This window comes from Globicephala melas, chromosome 7, assembly GCF_963455315.2.
Source record: "Globicephala melas chromosome 7, mGloMel1.2, whole genome shotgun sequence".
In the NCBI taxonomy this organism is placed as follows: Eukaryota; Metazoa; Chordata; class Mammalia; order Artiodactyla; family Delphinidae; genus Globicephala; species Globicephala melas.
The window spans coordinates 88,802,972-88,816,686 of NC_083320.1; the positions used below are offsets into that span (position 1 = coordinate 88,802,972).

Here is a 13,715-nt window from a genome sequence, read left to right on the forward strand (position 1 = left end):
CAAACAAAATAAAATAAACTACATCAATGCCTTTAAAGCTGTTTGTTGTAGTTCTTGCTGCCTTAGAGGCAAAATCTTGTAGATTTCTTCGCTTCTCTAAGGCTTAAGGTCCTTTTTTTCCTCTCTTCTTTTGTATGTTTACTGTTCGATTCCTAAAATTATTTCTCATCTCTTTGCTACAAGAGAAAATTCATGTTAGTTTCTCTCTTCTAGAAATCTGAGCATTTCATTCAACTAACAAGGGTGTGCTCACATTTAAACCATCCCTCTGTTCCTTCACTAATTTGCTAAAGAATTCAGAGGAACTATTTGGATAGGTCACCTATGGATTAGATTTAGAAGCAAAAGCAAAGTAAAATGACTAGACAGTAAAAACATCTATTTTCTGATGTATCCTGTCCTTCCAAATGTAGTTGCAGTCCCATATATTTACCTAATGTTACTTCTGAAAATATTTTAAAGAAATTTTTGGCCTTTATTTAAAAAAAAATTATTTAGATCTGATTGACATGCACTAAAATGTAAATATTTAAAGTTTAAAAGTCTTCACACACACACACACACACACACACAAACACCCATATTATCTGTGAGTCCACCATCACATCAAGATAATGAGCATATCAATGACCCCAACACATTTCTTCATTTGCCTTTTTAATCCTTCTTTTTCCACCCTACCGCTTCCCACTGTCCACAGGAAACACTGGTTTTTTTTTTGTCACTACAGATTAGTTTGCATTTTGTAGAAGTTTATATGAATGGTATGATATACCTGTGCTCCCTTTTGTCTGGCTTCTTTCACTCAGCATAATTATTTTGAAATTTATCCACAGTGTTACATACATCAATAATTCATCCTTTTTTTTTTCTTCTCAGTAGTATTACATTGAATGTGTTAAGGAAAAAATATCCATGACTCCTGTTAAAATGATAAAGGGGACTTTATTCAGGACTATCAGGATAGGTATATAGAGACAACTGCAGTGGGGTTTTGCAGTAGAGGAGAGGGATTGAGGTCAACTCTAAATACAAGGGAAAGTAGAAATTTATAGCCAGGGAGTGAATGGGCTGTGAGTGGATGGACAATTACTAAGAGGAAATATCAGAGGTAAGGGACAGCCCCAGCTTTAAGATGAGCAAACTAAAATTCAAAAAAAAAGTGAAACATCTTCCCCAAATGCACTAAACTGACCTAACAAGATTCTTGGTGAAGGCAAGCCTAGGTGATCGATCAGACTTTGATCCTCAATCTGAATGCTTTTTATTTTTGTTTTCTTGCCTAATTATACTGGCTAGAAATTCTAGGACAATGTTGGGTAGAAGTAGTAAGAATGATTTTTCCTGTCTCATTCCTAGTTTTATTTCTATTCATATTTTTAGTCTGAGTTTCTATCAGGAATGCATATTAGATCCAACCAATAAATTCTCTGTACTGAGACCTTCATATGAGTTTTCTTATTTTGTGTGTTATACTGATAGGATTTTAAAATGTTAAATAACTCTGTATTCCTTGGATAAAACTCACTTCATCATTATGTGTTTTTCATTTTATTGATATCAAAGAGCCATCTTTTAGTTTCATTGATTTTCCTCTGATTTTTTCCTGTTTTCTATTTCCTTGCTTTCTCTTCTGATTTTTATTTTGTTTTCCTTTATTTTGGATTTAACTTACATTTTCTCTTCTACTTTCTTAAGGTGGAAACTGAAGTCACAGATTTGCGACTTTTCATCTCTTTTTCCATAGTAGTTTAGTGGTAAAATTTTACATATTACCATTAAAATTCTTGAGCATTCTTTTGGGAAACAGTTAAGCTACCTGGAAAGAGTTTGATCCTTTCAGGATTTGCTGTTAAGGTTTGAGAGACTGGAGTAGAACAGAGTTTAGGGTTAATTATTCCCCGCTGCTGAGCCAAGACCCTTCCAAGTACTCTACTCAGAGTCCCATGAATTACAAAGATTTTAAGTCTGGTTGGCATTAACAAGTGTGATTCTTGGACCCATGTAAATTTTGGAAACTCTTCTCTGTAATCCTTTTGCATGACTCTTTCACCAGCTTGCAGTAACTGTCTCACATACTGTGCTTAATACTCCAGGAGGACCCTGTGCAGATATCCAGAGTTCTCTCTCTGTTGCCTTCTCTCCAACACTCTGCCTTGTGAGAGCTAACCATATTACCCTCCCGTAACTCTCAGCTATATCCACTCAGAGAGTTCCCTGGACTCTGTTGGGTTTCTTTGCACTGCGTTGCTACCTGGAATCTGTCTCAGGCTATAAACTGTGGAGGTTATGGGACTCACTTGGTTTATTTCCTGTTACTCAGGAATCACTGTCCTTCCTTACCTGATATCCAATGTGTTGAAAAGCCTCCTTTTTTATTTTTATATATATATATATATATATATATATATATTTTTTTTTTTTTAGTTGTTTTATTGAGAAGGATAATCTACACCCTTTTACTTCATCTTGGTCTGAGTGAAACTTTTTGGTCTTTGCTTTTAAACTTTTATTGCCAATACATGTATATCTGGTTAACTTATTCATGTTGTAAGCTTCCTAAAGGAATAACCTGGATCAGTTGAACTTTATATTCTGTATATAGTTCTGAGAGCTTAGTGTTTACTGTATATCTAAAGATCTCTTAATAATGATAAATAGATGTTTAGTACTAATAGTCTCATATTGTTGTAATGATGATTTTGGTTTATAATGCTAAATAGACACAGCTGCTTAAACAAACTGAATGATTATTAAATAGAAATATACTGCAAAATATTAAGTAAACATTGCAAAAACTAAGGATGGTTAAGACATTTAAAATAAACTATAAACACATTATGATAATACATTTAGTGAAATGTATTTTTATCTGATTATTTCAATAATCAGAAATAATCTTAATCTCTTCTCTTTTGAGCAAAAACAGATGAGGATATCTTCATTTAAAAAAATATGATATTTTACTTTATTCCAGGTGATTGTCAAATCTGGGCCAGGGGCTTTTCTCAGTTTGGCTGTTTATGACAATTATATCTTCTGGTCAGACTGGGGAAGAAGAGCTATCCTGCGTTCCAACAAGTACACGGGAGGAGATACAAAAATTCTTCGTTCTGATATTCCACATCAACCAATGGGTATCATAGCTGTTGCCAATGACACCAATAGCTGTAAGTTACAATATTTATTTGTAAGTTACAAATATATTTCTCAATTATATAATCTCTCAAAAAGTGTATTTATGTTTTTAGTAATACTTAGTTGTATTTTGTTTTCTTACTGTTTCTGGGGCTAGTGTTCAGGCTTTGACTATCTAATATATTGAAATTATCTGAAAGTTTTATGGAAAATTTTGTAGTTCTTAATTTACCACCAGAGGAACAATTCATTTTTAATTATTTGCTTCTGGATTTCTATTTCATACTTGCTCACTCCTCATATTTTTGAACATTCAGATCGTTTCCAAGAAAATAATACTTGTTGATAAACAAGCTTTGCATCTGGCCTTAAAATTTTTTTAATCACTGGAATACCTACAAAATTGCAGTCTGCAGTACGCATGTGGTTTCTAGAGGTACTAGTGCGTTGAATGACAAATATGTTAGAAAATGTAGAGATTTGTTACATATTTTTAATGTTCTTATCTTTTGGAATATTTAGATTTGTTTAAAAATCCCAAATCTTCCTTGTTCATGAGATATTTTTGAGAGATTGAGGCTGTCTAACAGTTTACTGTTAATCTATATTAACATAGACTAGGAATTCAATATAAAATGTCACCAGTAAAACCTGTTCATTGCAGGTGAACTTTCTCCATGTGCGTTACTGAATGGAGGTTGCCATGACCTGTGCCTTTTAACTCCTAATGGAAGAGTGAACTGTTCCTGCAGGGGGGATCGAATATTGCTGAATGACAACAGATGTGTGAGTAAGTAAAGATAATTGAAATGTGATATAACTGCTCAAAATGGCACACATGGACCTTGAAATTTTTTGAGTATATTTATGAAGTTGTACTATTAGAGGCCTGGTTGTCTTATCTCTCCCTTCTAAAAAGAACTCAGTTTACCATTCTACCTATAGCACCATGTGATAGGTAATGATAACCCAAACAGTGACAAATGTTGTGTCCCCCTGATTCTGGGCTGGAAGATGTTGGATTAGCTAGAGAAATACCTGCAAGCAATGATCATCTGAAAACTTGTGTTTATGACTTTGAGGTTTCAGTCAATAGCGAAATTAATTAAAGCTGAAATAAAGCAGTGTATAGGCAGTAGCTTAGTAGCTTTGTAGTAAACCTATTCACAGTCCATCAGACTATGTAAATGAGAAAGAATGGCTCACACAGTTTATTTGTAATCATTTCCAAACTGTTAATTAAAAATGTAATGTTGCAGCCTTGCATGATGTTTATATCTCCCAAAGGCATTACAATCTTTAATTAGTACCATTACAGTAAATACTTACTAACAGCTAAGTTTCCAAAACTGTTTCCACTATAAATAAGGGTTCACGTATTCCAATACTGCCATGAAAAATTAGCCAGCAACATAAAAAGGGTTAATTTCTCTTTAATATTAAGACTATTCATGAGTAAGAAAGATTGGAGAGAAGCATCTTGGAAAATTGGAAATTGATGAACTCACTCTTAGGATGTGTCAATTTTTGACATTTTTTTTCTCCTCATCTGTATCCTCATCTCATATATTTCATCTTAGAAAATCAATAGGACTGGATATATCTACGTTATAAAAATTAGTATCATAAGCTGTAAGTATTTTTCATTTTTAGTCTTCTTTTGGTCTTTATATACCAAGAAGATGTTCTCTTTTGCCTGTTCTTTATTTTAATATGAGCACTTTGTCATCGTTTTCTTTACTTTGAAAACTACTGCACCTAATGCAAGAACATATACGTATTTTCTCACTTTGCAAATTGGTACCAGAACCCAAAAGGGCATCTCTTAGCAAAAGAAGTAAAAGACTTTTATTTAAGAATGTGCCAAAGAAAACAAGGGAATGATGTAATTGTTCAGAAGATAGCAAATTTCAATAATTCGTGCCACAAATTCCCACATTTCTTCATCACCTAACACTTCCCTGAATTGCTCACGCAATTGCTTAAACTCTCTCTTTCAGTTTGCCTTTGTGGTTTCAGCTATAATGGCCTGGATCTGATGCTATCTGTAAGCCTGGAGTTTTAGCCATGCATTAGAATCACTCATGTTTCTTTCACAGGTCACTACAGGCCAGTAGTAAACCAATGCCTTTAGTCAGAACAGCAAGGCTTATTTGTATACAACGGATGCCTGTCATTGCTGAAAAATAGATTAGATACATCTGTCCCTACTAAGCCACCTGCTTCTCACTGTTCATGAGAGGGAATGAATCAGACAGAAAACTATAGTTTTAAACAAGCATAGTTGTATTCACATAGAACTGTAGATTGATATTGCATTCCTCAGAGCTGACATACCTTTACAGAAGTACCTTGTATCCGCTGTGCATTCATATTGAAATCCTGCGCTCCAGCAGAGAGATTGAAAAGTAACTCTTGGCTTCTTTTTGTCAAGTCCATCTTTAGGAAATGAGGATGTTTCTGGCATATCTGTGTCGACCTCTGAATTAGTTCACCCAGAGCAGTTTATGAATGTTAATGGCAGCATTACAGGGGTGAAGGACCATTTACTAACACCTACCCGAGGGCAAAGGAGGGAAAAGCCATTTGTTGTCATAACTCTTGACAGAAAGATTAGGCAATTCCATTTTACACAACGTTGCTAGCCTTATTAAAACCCATAACAGAAATAAGAATAGCAAATATAATTAGATGAAGCAATTACCTTGTAAGAGAATTGAGGATAGCTGAACCACATTTTTTGTTTCTAGAAAGAGGAAGAAAGTACTCAATACTATTTCTTCAAATGAACATACCTAAGCAAGAATTGTGCTCATACAATGTTTGTTTTTTCATGATAAACCATATTTATCATGAATAATTTTCATTTTTTCCTTAAAGGCACAACGATTATAAAAGCAAAATATGGTATTTGCCATCATAACAATTAGCTTTCACTGGAAATGAGAAATTAAACAGGATATGTTTAAAATAGACAAAATAAGTTAGGAATTCTAATGGACTCTCAGTAAACGGATGAATTTTGTTCAGTTCATGATCTAAGGTGATTGTGTGCAGTAATGTCAGCACTCTTCTTAAAGACAGTAATTCTTTAAAGTTAATGATATTTTTAGATTCTTAATTCCTTGTTGCTTCCTCTAAAATGGCATTCTACCTTCGCTACTGACCAGTGAAGTTTAGACTGCACCAAGAAAAATAAAATTACCTTTAGAGAGGGGTGCTATCATTTAAAGAGTTAAATTATAAGTCTTTAATAGGTGGATAAGATAGATATCCTAGTAAAATGAGTTAAATTCTAGGATAATAAAGAATAAAACACTGGAAACTTTAAACAGTATTTGTGGCTGTTTAATTAATTATTCCTGAAATAAATCCTAAAAACTGATTGTAAAATTAAGTTGTGTTACCTGCATTAGTAGAAATAAATGAATTCTAATTACCTCCAACATAATTAATATGACTGACTTTCACTGTACAGTTTTTCAACAAGCAATGGAATGAGTACATGCAAGCAAATAGCATGTAATACAACCAAAACATTGCATCCCAAAAGTTTGCTAGTAAATCTATTATTTAAGAATAAAAATAAGTCTGTTTTCCCCAAGAGAGGTCTTTCTAAGACAAGGGTAACATACTGGCACTCCAGGGATGAAACCTAACTGTAGAAAAGCTCACAAGTTGGGCAAACCAAATAAAAACTCAGGCTTTTAATTTCTTATAAAAATCCTGACATTTAGAAGTGGGACAATATGGCAGTAGTCCACTGGAGCCCATAAGCATCTGGTGCACATGCTTTCCAGTTTATCATTGTCCTCCACCAGTACATCCTACAGATTCCCATGCATTTCAAGGAGTAGGTACTGATCACGTGTGGCAGGAAGAGAGGGTCTGCTCCCTGGTACTTCTCACCATGGATAGAGCAAGAGGCTGATGAAAGTAATTTCAGCAATTCCAGTACTTCTGATTGATAGAAACTGCTACAGAGATTTCTTCAGCAGGTAGTTGGGGAGGAAGACCAGTTGGAGGTGAGATTTGTAATGAATAAATTCAAGCATTCAAAGATAAGAACTCTATATACTGGAAATTTTCAGTGTATTGAAGAATACCTGAGATTTCAATAAGAAAATACAAAAACACTCTCAGTATGTACAGAACTTATTTAACTGGCTCTTTTTAAAAATTTATTTTTAACATACACTGTTAAGCAAAATTCATAAATATAGTCTCCCAGATTTAAACCCCTCCTTCTCTCCATGCATGTATAGTCACCAAATAATTAACAAAATACACAAACAGGCATAAAAGAAAAATAGTCAGGCAATTCCCAAAAATTTGCAAAGGGAGGTTGAAGACAGCACAATAAAAAGTGTCCCTCTTAATTTTTTTGTAAAGAAATGCCATAAACCACTGTCCTTTATTAATTTTATATTTAGATAAATTTTAGTTTATTTTTATAATTAAGATTAAGGGAAACAGTTGTCATGACATCAAAAATGTTTGTTATTATATGAAACGTTGGCTTTTTTCCTTTCAGCTAAAAATTCTTCCTGCAATATTTATTCAGAGTTTGAGTGTGGAAATGGAGAATGTATTGATTACCAGCTCACCTGTGATGGCATTCCTCATTGTAAGGATAAATCTGATGAAAAACTGCTCTACTGTGGTGAGTTTCCAATGTATGACTTACTCATTTCAGAATGTAATTCTTTTTATAGCTTTTGGTGTGATTGTCTCCATTTGGTTTATGTGTATGATTTCCTTAATGCCTCTCATTAACATGGAGATCTAAGGCAAATTATTTGGCTTTGTTCTTATTCAAATGGGGCACCATATTTCCTACCCAAAACACATGATATTCATTGAAGAATTTCCTCATGGTTTTCCATGCATGAAGTATAAATTTAAATACAGCAGGAGCCTGTCTTTTGAGCTGCTTCATTATTCATTAGCAAAAAGTTTTAGGCTTACATTCCTAAAAATATGTCAGAAATATCAGTTATTGGGTAGATATTGCAGGTTTACTTCTGCAGCAAAAGTCCCCCATCAGTCAATAGCATGTTGTTGTGTTGATATCAAAGTCTTTTTCATTCTATTTTTGCCTCCAGGATTGTCCCAGAGCTAGTGTCCTTAGGTACAAAGGCTGATTGCTTTAGCCATGGTCCCCATTAAGTATGGAATTCCACCATCTGTGCCTCTGTAGGTGACACCAAGTGGTAGTCAACCTTTCCTTCTCCCTTCGAAGTAGAGACTGGCTTTTGGACCCTAGTAAGCAACTGTTATTTGCCTTCGCCGCAACAATATTTTTCCTGAAAGTTTGTGTCTATGCAATCATTAATAGTTATTATAGAATTGATCCAGATTATTTCTAAATTAGTCTGATTTATTTTTGTGCTGTAATACAATAGTACCGGTATTATATGCTCTGCAAAATTTAGGAATCTATATCTGGAATTGCTATATTTGGCTTCTATTTTTCTCCTTTGTTTTCTTATATTAGAGAAAGTTAAAACAAGAGGAGGATGGATTTTGGGAAATTTATGTCACACTTTTACATTGCAGAATAAACACCCTTGGTTAAAATGACAGTCAAATGTAATTGTCCATAATTTATATGTAACTGAAATCTTAGGGAATTTACCTCAAATGACATGTTTGCTTGAATCAACAGCTATATCCTGTACACCATGAAAATATTAAAGCATATAAAAATGTAATAATAATCAACTTACAAATTCATATTATTATGAATTGGCTTGAGAATATATTTCACATTATTTTTATCTTCTTAGAAGGCAGGTAATATTTGTGTGAGAAGGGGTTAGCAAACTTTTTCTATAAAAGGTCAGCTTGTATTATAGGTTTTGTGGGCCATATATACTCCTGTCACATATTCTATTTTTTTAACAATCCTTTAAAAATGTAAAAATCATTCTTAGCTTCATAGCCATATAGAAACAGGCTGATAGGCTGCATTTGGCCTGCGGGCTATAGTTTGACACTTTCAGGTATAGATTCCAGAGTTTAGAATCACACTTGAGGTTAAATCTTTGTTCCCAAACATACTAGTGTGTGACTAGCATGAACAAGGGTACTGACTTCTCTATGTTTTAGTTTCTCACTACCAAGCAAATCTAGATGGGGTGATGGTTGGGAGCATTAAATAAACAAATGTACATTTACATATGCTCAATGTAGAGCCTGGCACAAAATTACTTTTCAGTAAATGGCAGCTATTATTATTGTGAGTGGTACCTTCTGCCCCAAATCAGAAAATGTCAGGAGACTCTCATTAAGGTAAATAGAATTCAGAGGCAATTATTATTCTGCTTAGAAAATTTGGATAGACATTTTAAGATGATTTCTAAGAGAAATTTATGGATAAGTAGGTGACTCTTGGATTCACTGATTCAGGGATACATGTTTTGACACTTTTTTCCTTGTTTTAAAATCTTTGTGGGGTACAAAGGAGAGAGGGGATAGGTGTTAGTGTGTCTTTATTGCGTTGGAGGTAGAGATTCTTTTCTTCAGGTTTGAGTATGTGATACATGTTTATTTCTATGCTAGCTTACAGAAATGCCAGAAACAATAATGTGAGTATAGTTTGACGAGGTCTCCGAGTATGAATCACTGAGGTTAAAACAGTCAGAAAGGCTTTTTACCGCATGAACTACTTGATAACGCACAGATATTCTAACCCAGAACTTGGATGCCACACGGCACTTGTTTTATAGACCCACAATCCAGTTATTGTGAATGAGGTATCATCTGTGATCTTCTTTTTGTAAAAATAGTCCTATAAGCCCTCCAAGTATGTGTTTTTCTTTTCTGTGTAAGAAAACAGAAGCTGTCGAAGAGGTTTCAAGCCCTGCTACAATCGTCGTTGTGTTCCTCACAGCAAGTTATGTGATGGTGGAAACGACTGTGGAGACAACTCTGATGAATTAGACTGTAAAGGTAAACACATATTGTATCAGCCTCGGAATATTATCATGCTAAGTGTTTCCTAAACTCTTCCAAAGTGTGTTCCTGAGAGCACTATGGTTTCCCCCTTTTGATACATAACAACAGTTAGCATCTATGGACCATACTTTGGTAAATGCTATTGGAGGGGAGTTACTAGAGTCAACTGAAAATTATGACTATATTTTCTGTTTCTATTTCTTTCTTTGCTCACTTCAAAATTCTTTCTCACCTTTTCAGTTCAACCACCCTATTTATGGGACATTTCTACCAGAATGTATAATACTGAATCTACTGCTCCAAAATGTCCCCCTTCATTCCTTAATTCTCTCTCCTAACCATGCTCTCATCATTTTCCTACTTATTGGACAGGAAACCTTGGTACTATCCTTGGTTCCTCCTTCCACCATGTTTTATCACCCACATGTCCAATCATCAACAAATCTTCCAATTCTTTGAGACAGATTCCCCTTCAATCTACTTTGAGCCTGGGTTAACAAAGTAGCCCTTTTATTGGTCTCCCTGTTTCTACTCTTTGCAGTAAATCTGAATTTTTAGTCGTGCTAAAACAATTTAACATTTTACGATAGTAACGACTGTGACACATCAGCAACCAGACTACCTGGGATAGAACCCCAGCCCCACCACTAACTGCATGACTTTAGATAAAGTACTTAACCAACCCGTGGCTCAGTTTCCCAAGCTTTAAGAAAAAGAGACAATAGTTAAATAAGTATATCAATATTAGAATAGAACTTGGCATATAGTAAATGCTATGTAAACATTTACTTTTTTATCACTTCCCAGATAAAGCATCCCAATGTTTGCAGAATAAGTGACAAGTTTTTAGTCTGACATTTAAGGTCTCCTAAAACCTGGATCCAACAGATCTTTCCAAACCAATTTACCTTTAAAAATCTTTCCATCCATTGAAATACTTTATTGGGTAAAATTCATTAAAGACTGAGACAAAAAATTTGTGAGTTCTGTGTGTGCCCTCAAGTAGTGCAAACTCTAAGTGAAAGATAGTCATTTAAACAGGTGAAGATGAATATAAAGTGCTATGATTGCACTATTAAGAACACAGTTTTGTTTTGTTTTTTTGGGCTTGGAAGTATCCTGAAAGGTTTCATAGACGAGATTAAATTTAAGCTGAGTCTTAAAGTATAAATAAGGTAGAATGATCAAAATAGAAGAGAATTCCAAGTAGAAGGACCAATAATGAAAACTGCAAGTAATTTGATATGGTTAGAGCCAGATTGCATATTGGGGAGTGGTGAAAAAAATGAGGCAAGTTAGAAGAAAGAATCAGGAAATGAAGATTTTTTTTTGGTGCCATGTTAAAGAACATGACCTTTATCCTGCAGTCACCAGAAAGTTTAAAAAAGGGGAAAAAAACCCTATGATTTTAGAATGAAAACTCTAATACTGAGATCAGAAGGACAAAACAGTAGCATGTTACAGCAGCCAAAACTAAAAATAAAGAGGAGAGAGACAGATATAACAGCATTTTAAAAGGTAGCATAACAAGTCTTTTGCAGTAATAAACATGGAGGAAGCATGGGAATAGAGGAGATACATTGTGTGTGTGTGTGTGTGTGTGTGTGTGTGTGTGTGTTGTATGCTTTTAAAATATTATTTGTTTTCATTAATTTTTAAATTTATTTTTGTGTGCCTTTTGTTTGTGTTAGATGGGGATAAGATAATAAGAATAGTCCACATTCTGAGGTTGGAGCACCTGTAGACATTCAGATGGAACTGTTTGAAAGGTATATAGGTAAATATAGATCTGGAGCTCAGTTAGTAGGTTTAGGTCAGAAGTATTGATTTTGGACTTCTTAAAGAGAGAGAGCTCAAAGGATGTATGGTGTAATAGTTGTTTTAAGGGAGTGCATCAGAATGACCTGTTAAAAATGAAAGATACTAATATAAAAAGGAAAAGTCCCACAGGACTAATAAAAAGAGCTTCACAAGAAATTATTTTTTCAAGAAAGGAGGATAAGTTTGCATTACAGAGAAGGCAAGAGGGCATGCATAGACTGGAGTGTCCACTGTAATTGGCAAATAGAAGACAATCTCTTGCTTGCCTTCAAGAGAGTCAGTTCAGTGCAATGGCAAGGAAAAGCCAGATCACATTGGATTGAAACAGAATATGAATGGTGCAAGAGTAAAGACAGTGAATACAGATTATTTTTAAAAAAGGTTAATGGTAAAGAAAAGATGTGTGAAGTACAGTTGTAACGAGAAGGCTATAAAAAGTTGAGGAAGTGGTTAGAATGTGTACAAATTATTTTGTAGCTGATAAAGGACTGAGAAGTTACTCTGCTGTCTTAGACTATATATGACCTTGGCCAAACACTTGAGTAGCTTACTATCTAAGCTGACACTGTAGTGTCAAGTACATTTGAAAATTAAGTCAACTATTGTTTCATATTATTTATAAAATATTAAAATATTAAAAATGATAAAATGTAGTAAGATACGGGAGTAAGTAGAGGGAAATGGATAAGCATTTGGAAGAAAGGAGGAAAGGAAACTAGAAGGAGACCAGAAAATGGGTATGTTCTATTAGTTATTTATAAGCAGGAAAGGAGAATATAATGAAAACTTTAAGCTAGGATAAAAATAAAAATATCAAGCTAGAATGTGAAGGAACTGAGTAATAAATACAGAAAGTAGATTTTAAAACAAAATTCATAAAAAGAGCTACAGAAATGTAATCAGTTACTGTGGATTTTCTTGGAAAACGTTTTTTTTGAAAAGCAGTAAGTAAATTAGTGTGTTTGGGTTTATGAAATATAGTACCTAGTACATGATATGTGTTTTTTAAACTCTTATGTGGCTGGTTGAAGCCATAAGTCTTCCAAAAGTGTAGATAGGTTTCATTCTGCCTACTGATATCAATATCAGCAGCTGAATAACAATAAAATAACTCAAAATGTTATTTCCCCTTTTTTAAATCTAAGCTCTCGATTTCTGTGTTATAACCGTCTCAGCCATATACTTGGGGACAGAACTACTCTGAGAATCAAGTTTCTGTCAAAACTTTTCTTTTGTGATAATAATAGTAAAGAGATCATGACAACTGGATATCTTAAGAAACAACAACAAAATCTTATGCCTTGAATTTCTTCCTATCTAATGCAGTACATTTGAAACTGCAAATGCTCAAGCACACGCTATATTACATACTAAAAATTAATAAATTTGAGTAAACGGACTAGCTTCCTTAGGATAAACAAATGGGTAGCTTTTTAGATGAAAGGTTACTTATTACACTTGCATCTTTTAGATTTGATTTTTCTCTCATATTAAGATTGTTCACATGGTATCCTTGTAGGGCACATTTCATGCTATAGAGGAAGGACTTACTTGGGTCCTTTTTCCATAAGCCAGTTTCTTATAAAGCATTAATTCAGATTTGTGTCCGTCAAACACATGGACACTTACAGCACTTAAAAGATAATGAAGGAAAAGGAACATGAACAGGCTCAGGAAGAATGAAAAATGAATGATTTCTCCAAGCCTTTTCTTCCAGTCACTCCTTCTTTGTTTCTGTAGTCAGTGCAACATAGGGATGCAGTGCTTTGTTGTATGTATATATGCACACACACACA

The 13,715-nt window shown here is 34.1% G+C and overlaps 1 protein-coding gene across 1 annotated transcript in view; it reads left to right on the forward strand.

Annotated features, from left to right (window-relative positions):
* The window catches only part of LRP1B (LDL receptor related protein 1B), a 1,792,829-nt gene that overhangs the window by 1,500,445 nt on the left and 278,669 nt on the right, over window positions 1-13,715 (forward strand). Inside the window, exons 44-47 of the mRNA XM_030883038.2 lie at window positions 2,978-3,170; window positions 3,803-3,928; window positions 7,673-7,801; window positions 9,973-10,092. Coding sequence (XP_030738898.2) covers window positions 2,978-3,170; window positions 3,803-3,928; window positions 7,673-7,801; window positions 9,973-10,092 — 568 coding nt within the window. The remainder of the gene's footprint in view (window positions 1-2,977; window positions 3,171-3,802; window positions 3,929-7,672; window positions 7,802-9,972; window positions 10,093-13,715) is intronic.